The 9,508-nt window shown below is 41.9% G+C and overlaps 1 protein-coding gene across 1 annotated transcript; it reads right to left on the bottom strand.

The window, feature by feature from the left end:
• Positions 1–1,714: 1,714 nt before the first annotated feature.
• ucmaa (upper zone of growth plate and cartilage matrix associated a) lies at positions 1,715–9,134 on the bottom strand. The gene is made up of 5 exons (XM_031306246.2): positions 8,985–9,134; positions 7,439–7,498; positions 7,251–7,343; positions 3,647–3,745; positions 1,715–2,190 (listed from the first exon to the last, which is right to left on the bottom strand). Exons 1-5 carry the CDS (start codon positions 9,040–9,042, stop codon positions 2,102–2,104), a joined length of 399 nt encoding a protein of 132 aa, XP_031162106.1. The 5' UTR covers positions 9,043–9,134; the 3' UTR covers positions 1,715–2,101.
• Positions 9,135–9,508: the final 374 nt, after the last annotated feature.

Genomic DNA, 9,508 nt, shown 5'->3' with positions numbered 1-9,508 from the left:
TCGCGTCGAAAGGAGCCAGTTGAGGTGGTTCGGGCATCTGGTAAGGATGCCCCCTGGGCGCCTCCCTAGGGAGGTGTTCCAGGCACGTCCAGCTGGGAGGAGGCCTCGGGGAAGACCCAGGACTAGGTGGAGGGATTATATCTCCAACCTGGCCTGGGAACGCCTCGGGATCCCCCAGTCGGAGCTGGTTAATGTGGCTCGGGAAAGGGAAGTTTGGGGTCCCCTGCTGGAGCTGCTACCCCCGCGACCCGTTACCGGATAAGCGGAAGAAGATGGATGGATGGATGGACTAGATAGTTTCAATTGTTTCCAGCTGCAACTGTCTGAGGGCAGAAAACACTTCAGCAATTTAAATCATCAGTTTTGTTTTCTTTCAGGATCTCAGGACTTCTTTCTGTAGTTAAAACGTTTGCATCAGAATGTAGAAATCATACAATGCATCAAATACAACGTAATGTATCCACCTGCAGGTTGAGTAATGGCATGGGGTTGTCATCACAGACATCTGTCAGGGTTCCACTTCCGGGATTGCTCCGCCGCCGCCGGAAATTCGGCCGAATGTCTTTCATTTCGGCCGGATGTCCATCACCATCCGCTTTCTTTGAGTTGGCATTCTAAACTCCGGTGGATTTCTGAGGATGCTGGTTAACTGCTCCTCAGATCTCTGCAGGGTAAATCCAGACAGCTAGCTAGACTATCTGTCCAATCTGAGTTTTCTGTTGCACGACTAAAACAACTTTTGAACGTACACGTTCCACCAAAACAAGTTCCTCCCCGAGGCTATTTTGCAGAGACCGTGGCTCCGTCTGGCGCCTAGTGCCGCCCAAGACTATTGTGATTGGTTTTAAGAAATGCCAATAAACCAGAGCACGTTTTTCTCCCATCCAGGAATGCTGTGTGGACTAGCCAGACCCTCCTTCGCAGCTCTGTGGAGGAAGGTCTGGCAATGAGAGACTACAGACGTCTAAAACCCACAGCTGAACGGTCCGGTGTTTATTTGGCCACATTTGATTGAAAGCATTTTAATGCCTCTGCTGCTCGGGTTGTTTAAAGGTACCCTGGGAAATATAGGAAACAGAGTATAAAAATGTGCCAGGTTGCTTATATAAAAGTACTTCTTTATTATATCAGTAGGGAGATATTACATAATCGCCTTTGAAGAAGCTCACTTACTGTTTTATATTTCATAGGGACTGAACCAGTCTCCTGAATGGTCACAAACACACTCCATGTGTTGGAGCGATGACTGAGGCCAGCTGGCGCTCACACAAGTATGCGAGCCAATCCACATGGCCGTGAAGAGGAATGGTCTGAGGTAGAATCACAGTATAGAGGTAAATTAAGGCTTTTGGATGTACAGCTTTGTGATTAGTAAGTATGGAGTGCCATGCCACATTGAGGGTTTGAGTTGTGCTCCTGATGTTGTTGCTACTGTTTGTTCCTCTCTATCTCTCTCTCCCTCATCTGTCTCTCCTTTGCCCAGTTTGTGTCTAATATTTCCACTCTGGAATGTGGAATTCATTTCAGCCTGATGACTTCTGCAGGTCACCTCATCCTCTCTTTTATTATTCCACACCGCCTCCCTCCCTTTAAATACTCCAAATACCAGACGGTGCTACCGTAAGTTAAAAACACATCAGTGTACTCGAAATCAGGAAACCCTTCTTTATTTGAAGTCAATTTCTTTGCAAAAATAAAACTACAATCAACATCAGTTAATGTACTGGGTTGATTTTTATTGCTGCTAATGCCACAGGCTGACATTGTATAGCTTGTATGTACTGTACATGTACAAAAGGCAGAAAAAAAAAAAAACAAGCATGCAAAACATTTAATATGATATAAAGTTTAGCTTACAATACAAAAAACTGCACTTTTAATACATTTTACAGTTTGATGTGGAGACATATTGCACAATTGTTTGGTTTATAAAAAATAAAAAGCAAAGAAAACCTTTAGATTAAAGTAAAAAGAAATATGGCCATAACTTGAGCACTTGCTCTCAAAGTGTGATGAATCCTCTTTGGTACAGGTGATGGCAGTTTTAGCACTGCTCCAATGAGAGGTGCTGTAGGCCGGCCCTCCACGCCACAGAGCACGCTCAGTGGAACCAGTAGTAGCGAGGCTGGAGGCCGTCGTAGTGATACTCTCTGTACTGCTCATTCGTCTCCCTCGATCTCTCATTTTGCTCTGTGGACAAAAAAAAGGTTATATTTTCTAAATTCTCAAAGGATTGCATGACTCCTTAAATGTGATGTGTCAATCTTAGTGACGATCTTAGTGAGAATTATCACCGGACTTTGCAGTTTCCCTCAGCTCTACGGAGCTTTATATCGTCTTTTAGCTAATTGTTTCGGTTTCCCAGCTAACATCTTTCCTGTTTTGGTTCACTCTCACCGCTCTCATCAGAGTTTAAAGACAGACGGACTAAATTAGCGACTAGCTGCTGAACATAGTGGAGCATTTAGCGACTGAAGAGCCAGATATTTCCCTCTGGAATTGCAGAGAGACCAAAACGGATTGCTAATGGTGCTCCCTGTCTATTGGATGTGTAAATAGGCAACTGTTTGCTAATGGTTAGTGTCATATCAACCTTATCAGGTGATAATATGTCAGTGTTTCATTGCAGGTTTAAGTAAAAAAACAAGTGGCGACTAATTTTTGCTAAAACATTTGTTAATTAAGGCTAACGCTAGTGCTCTAAATTGTTAGCATTTAGCTAGGTGTATGCTTTAGTGTTAGTTAACCCGAGCAAATTTGCGTTTTCAAGGATGGCTAAGGAATGACACCATCGTTGGCAGTTACAACTATATAATCAAATATTAACAATAATTCAATGAATTCAGCTAATAAACTTTGTCTGTATCCGCTTCCACTGGTTAATGACACGCTACAAATATATAACATGATAAAAATAGCTAATTCCCGGAGGTATTTGTGTTCTTCCCCTTTGTACTGACTTATGTAATATGACCAATAAGCCAGTTTCTACAAAACCTTAGTGTGTTCCGTGGCCTGGTGGAGATCTTTTTGTTTTCCTATAACATCTTGTTGACCCAAACCACCCAAAACACGGTGTATCTTAAAACCCACTCACATCTTTATGGTTAACAGTTCTTAGTTTAGAAACTGTCACTGCAACTATATCACACCAGACAGACAACCGCAGGGAAGATTGTCAGCTTGGGGTCGACCACAAATGGACACTTTGATTTGGTGTGGAGTCTCAGGCACTCCACTGTGGTCCAGAGGCTCGTGGGTGCCGAGAGGTTCGTTCAAGATCCAAACTCTGTCGTGCCTCCGTGTGTTTTCTCTAGTGAGCCCTTTCGTGACGACTGGCATGCAAGTAAATCTTAGGTTTTTCGCAAGGATGTGTTTACTGATACAAAGTCTCTGTGCTTCATCTTCATGTTTCATTCAGTGTATCGGAACAGAGTGATTTTAAGATACACGTACTGTTAAATGTCTTTTCTGTTGTTATTGGAAGGGGTGAAAAGCAGGGTTTGATGGAGGGTTAGTTCTCTATTATTTCACAGAAGTTGGAAGTAGTTTTGCTGATTGACGTACCCTCAATTCGAGGAAAGACAAGAGTGTCAAGAGGAAAGCATTTGACATGGAAGCCAAAGCAGCTGCATCCGTGTCTCACCATCGCGCTCCTCCTTGACGTAGTGCTCGTACTCATCTCTTTGCTCTTCATTCTTCTCCCTCCACCGCTCGTTCGCAGCGATCTTCACCCTCTGCTCGACTGTGGAGAGAAGAAGGGAAAAGACACTGATACTGATGGATGAAGGGCAGCCACTTCAACCACTTTGATCATCACTGAAATATCTAAACGGCTATTTGATGGACCGACATAACATTTTGTGCGGACATTCATGGTTCCAGAGGATGAACCGTAATGACTTTAGTGATTCCATGATCTTTCCTCTAGCCTCATTAGCAGGTCAAAGTTTTCCTTTGTTCTGTGAAATATCTCACCATCTACCAGATATTATTTAAAGGATCCAGAGAAAGGAAACCTATTGACTTTGATGATCCCCTGACATTTCCTCTAGTGTGAAGTGTCAGCAACTACTGAATGGATTGGCACCATCATCGGGTCAATTTATTTTACTTGCAGTACATTGGTTCATGGCTAAAACCAATGCAAACATCTGACAGCCTCAGCTGCACTTTGTTGTTATTGCTTAGTAGCAAATGTTAGCATGCTAACACATTAAACTATAAGTGTAAACCAGGGGTAGATGCATAGACTGTATAAGTGAAGCCCAAACATCTGGATCGCCCCCTGGTGGCTGGCTGCAGTATAGGTTGTAAACCCCGCCCCCTTCATGTTAGTGGATAGGACATGGGCCAAACTAAAGTAGCCTTCACCTCAAATAAACTTTTCCCAAAGATGGTTTCTGTCACTTAGGTGGTTCTTCTAATCCTGCTGATGTTTGTGGAAGTATTTATTTTGTTGATCAGTTTGGTTTTTATTAGCCTGTTTGATGCTATAAAAACAGGGTGAAACGTTTGACAATTGACAGCTGTGATTGACTCGTGATTGGTCGGGCGGGTGTATAGGCGGGACTTTGATACCGCGCTCGACCACATATCTATGGGCTCGACCGCCCGATCACTACCGTGCAGACTCTGGCTCTAAAATTACAAGATGGTGGCGCCCATAGCAGGGATATTTTTCTTTTCTTTTTTACAGTATTCTTTTTTATCTATGTTGTAAACATGATAAACATTACACCTGTTTAACATCAGCACGTTAGCATTGTCATTGTAAGCATGTGTATCAAGCCAATTTTAGCATTGAGCTCAAAGAACCTCTGTGCCTGAGTACAGCCTCACAGAGGAGCTAACATGGCTGTCTTGTTACCCATTAGAAACATGGAAAAACCCCAAATAGAGTCTTTTAAACTCTAATAAGCCAAGGTTGAAAACAAATTTGTGTTAAAACAAATACATGTGGGTAGGGGTAACCCATACCACTCACTGTAATGAATTAGAAATGGGTGTAAACAAAACACTTACAGCTCCCTCTTGCTCCCTCACTGTACAAAACCAAACACCCCCACCCATGCAGGTACAGGGCAGCCACTGTATACATCAGACATTACAACGTTGTCTGTGTTTTTCTTTTAGTGTAGGGAATTACATCACAACATTTCATGTAAACACAGAGCAGTAGCCACTCTGTAAATATAATTTTACACATAATACTGTAGGCTAGTGATTTGGGGCTTAGGTGTATAGTAGTCTATATTCACGACGTTCCACTTCCCCAGATTGCTGCGGTCCCGCCGGAAATTCCGCCCGATGCATGTCTTTTTGTCCGATGTCCGTTACCTTCCGCTTTCTTTGTGTTGGCATTTTAAACTCCGGTGTTCCTTCCCGAGGCTATTTTGCAGAGGCACCATTGCTCCGTCCGGCGCTTAGCGCCACCCAAGACAATTGTGATTGGTTTAAAGAAATGCCAATAAACCAGAGCACGTTTTTCTCCTATCCTGGAATGCTGTGTGGACTCGCCAGACCCTCCTCCGCAGCGCTGTGGAGGAAGGTCTGGCAAAGCGAGACTAGGTGTATAGGGAATATGGCTCACCACCTTCACACTAACTTCACCTGTAAAACTACCGGTTAACAGGTGCATGATCAAGTATCTTTCTGGGCCCTCTTCTTAGCTGGTTGTTAGATTATTGGTGTTCTTTGGTGAGAATTGAATAGACAGAACCTGAACTTATTTATCACCTATTTTCTCATTAGTATTTAGCCTACTGTTATTGAACATGGATGCTAAAGTGATAGCATGAGACTTACTCTAATTAGAAGACCATTATGTTACTGTAACAACAACTTTTCCAATGTGGAAGAAATAATGTCCTTTTGTCTTTTCTAACCCTCTCCTTGACTTCAGAATAAAAGATTGCATGCTAAAAGAAAGGTATAAAGGGGGGGGGACTCATAAGTTGTTTGGAAAATAGCCATGCTATAAGAAAAGTGCACTGAAGTCACATTTGGTTATGCAATCATCCAACATCTGTTGGAAATATTGCATATACCCAATACCGAAAAATCGTTGCAATGCAGCAAGGAATAAATTTCTCTTAATACATTTTGTATGTTAGATTAAATAAGGTTAAATAGATGATATGAAATAATGAAACTGATAAACTACAGCCGGCTATTCCCAGGGCCAACACAACCTGTGCATCACTTTCTGGCAACAAAAAAGTCCCTTAAATCACTCACTCGGCTGCCCCCTCAAGTTCTCATGAACCGAGCTGGCAAGAGACATAAGTGTTTGTTTTTTTTCCAAGAATGTGGCCCTGTTAGTCCAGAGACGAGGCCCCATTCAGTGCTCTGATGGGCGGGCAAGGGGAAATGACCCACAGCCTGTCTCCGGAGGCCTGCTCAGGACTTTTCTAATGGGTTTTCCACCAGAAAGGAGATAAATTAACAAGGACGTACTTTAGTGAAAAGATGAATATCGCTGTTGTCGGCAGAATTTTAGCAAGTCTGTTCATTGTTATGCTTTTATCTTAGAGCCAAAGGAAAACAGGAATCGTGTTTTGATTCGTGAAAAGTTTTTTTGGGTGATGGGAGTAGTATAACAAGTTCCCTTGTGTTTGCAGGATTGTCCTGGAACACCTTTCATCCGTGTGTTTGTTCATTTGGTTTAAAGTGTGTTGGCGTTTTGTATCGTACTGATGCTGGCAGTGGAACAATGAGCTTACAGTACTGAGAAACTGAAAGAGAGAGAGCCTGCTCCATACTATCCTGTGACTCCTTCTGCATGCTCCAGTGTGTGTGTGTGTGTGTGTGTGTGTGTGTGTGTGTGATTAAAGAGCCAGTACTGTATAGAACCACACCTGCTCGAGTTTCCATTACTCTCTTTTTATTTCTCTCTTGAACTTTCACATCTTGCAGTCAAAACCTCAAACATCATCCTCAGAGTCCTACTACAAACCAATAAACCAACACGCCCACTAACTCACACATACAGTAATTTCTCTATGAACGGCCAAACTTGCCATATTTAAGACTGTCCACAGTGTAGCCACATCAACCACACATAACACCAAATATAAATAAATATTACCCCCATATTCAGACCAACCACTTTACTTATGATCCTGCTGCTTTCCTGCCAGCGAGATGCGGACAGCCCTTAAGCAGACAGCGCAAAACAAATTTCTTCCAGGCGGATAACCGCAGCCAACTACTGTTCTCTTCGCCTTTACAGATGTTAATGAACTCACTTTGATACTCATAGTGTCGGGTTGAGCGGCGACTGCGGCGTTTGAGGAAGTTGGAGGCGTCTGACTCAGGCGTAAACACCTTCCGTGCTGCGCCTAAAAAAATCAGAGGCCAGAAGGTTAGGGTCATATAAGGAGGACATTTGGAGCAAGGATTTGTGAAATAGTTAAAAGGGTTGAACATGTATCACCTTTAGAATCGGCTGCTTTTGTGTTGTCCCGCACTGTTGCACTTCTCACCACACTACAAACTTTAAGAAAAAAGAGAAATAACAATGTCCTGTCCTTACACTAAAGCATGTGTATGGAGCCAATATTATAAAAATGCATAGTGAGATTTCTGAAACTGTATCTCAGTTATTTTAGTTTGCACAGTCAGATTTGTAAATGTTTACAAGATTCTGAAAGTACATACTTAAAAAAAGGTGATGTAAATTAACTTTATTTAGGACTATTTGGCATAAAGAGCTGGAAAAAACAAAATTCAAATGTGCCTATTACTATTTCCCAGTGATAAAGTGGACCATGAAAACACCATGTACAGAATCGATCCCAAACTTCTATGCAGGGGCACCAGATCATGACACTGCTAGCCTCCTACTTCTTCATTTAGCCAGTGTTTGATGTTTGTGCCAAAAAAAAGACTTAGAAACTGTCTTATACAAGTTACTGCTTCAGTTTAGTTAGAAATCATGTCGCAAAGACAATACAAAAAATACATAAAAACTGGAAAAACTGAAATTGCAGAAAGAAACCATAATTGACCCTTTACAAATGATCAATGTGGAAGATTGAAAGAGGATTAAAATAGCCATAACCATCATTTTTTCATAATAACCATAAATCGTAAGAAGTTTCGCCTTTCACTGCCATCTACCACATTTCACTTTACTCACTGTGGTCTGGTACGGCTCAATTCAAATTAGTGTTGCTGATTGTCATCTATACCACGATAGTGGAAACTAAGCTTGTGAGATTCAGGCTTTCCTCAGGAAGACTACTGAACATCTTCAGGCAAAAAAACAGCTTTATTTCTCTCTTTTAAAACATGTTTCTTTGTTTTTATATATATAGCCAAAACATACCGTGCTTACTTTTCTTACTTGCCTGTACTTTTTACTTAAAATATGACTTAAAACTTTGATGCAAAAATGAGAGTCAATCTTAACAAGTGCATTTATTGTACAAATTGACATTTACAATTTTTTTTTTTTTTAAGATTATTTTTTTTGGGCTTTTTCTGCCTTTATTTTGACAGAACAGCTGGGTGAGAAAGGGGAGAGAGACATGCAGGAAATTGTCACAGGTCGGATTCGAACCCTGGACCTCTGCGTCGAGGCATAAGCCTCGAGGTACATGTGCGCCTGCTCTACCACTGTGCCAACCTGGCCACAGACATTTATAACTTTTACAAAAGTTTTTAAAAATTGATTCACACTGAGCCCTATTGCCCCTAAATCAGATTATACAAATGACGTGCTATCGTTAGGATGAAATTTGAAAAGAAATGTCAAATTTGCACATAGCAGATTCAAACTCTGATGCCTACAAAAGATCTAAGGTCACGTTTGAGGCAATAAAATGCTACCGGATTCAAGTTTTCTTTTTCATATTAAAGGAGGACCACACATATCAGTGTTTTATACCCTCAAAACTATTCTGCTTATCTCCCCTGAGATAATTTAAAAAAAAAACTGTCCCAAACCTTTTCCCCAACCACCCAGACAAGGTACTCACAGGTGAGGATGAGGAGGGTTGTGAGCAAAGTGAGCATGAAGACTCGAGTCCAGGACATCTTGAGAGAGAAAAGCAAAGAACTCTACTGGACTTAACAGCACATCTAACTAAACTGAGAGAAGAGAGAATGATGAGGGAGGGAGGGAAGGTGGGAGAGGCAGGGAGAGTGGGAGGAGAAAGAAGAAAAGAGAGGCTCAGGGAGGGGATGAAAGCTGCTGGAAAATCAGTTGTCAAAGGGAGAAGAAGAGGAAAAGTGATGGGGTGAGGTGAATTAAAAGAAGAGGGCAGCAGAATGGAAACCACCATTGGATATTTAGATGAAAGTCAAAAAGTCTGCGTAAATTCCCTTTTTTAAAGAGAAAGGGCAAGAACATCGATATGGGCGGATAAACTGACATGAGTGAGGACCCGTCTGTCACCACTGGTCAATAAGTTATCAAAGATTCATCCTGGGTGTCAATGGCCCTTTAACCCTTTTAGTTCATACAGACTTCTAGGATAGCTTTTTGTAGAGAGATGCCGTG

The sequence above is a fragment of the Sander lucioperca genome, chromosome 20 (assembly GCF_008315115.2).
Source record: "Sander lucioperca isolate FBNREF2018 chromosome 20, SLUC_FBN_1.2, whole genome shotgun sequence".
NCBI classification, from domain to species: Eukaryota; Metazoa; Chordata; class Actinopteri; order Perciformes; family Percidae; genus Sander; species Sander lucioperca.
Note: the sequence above shows the minus strand (reverse complement) of the source record. Positions and strands in the feature narration are given on the sequence as shown.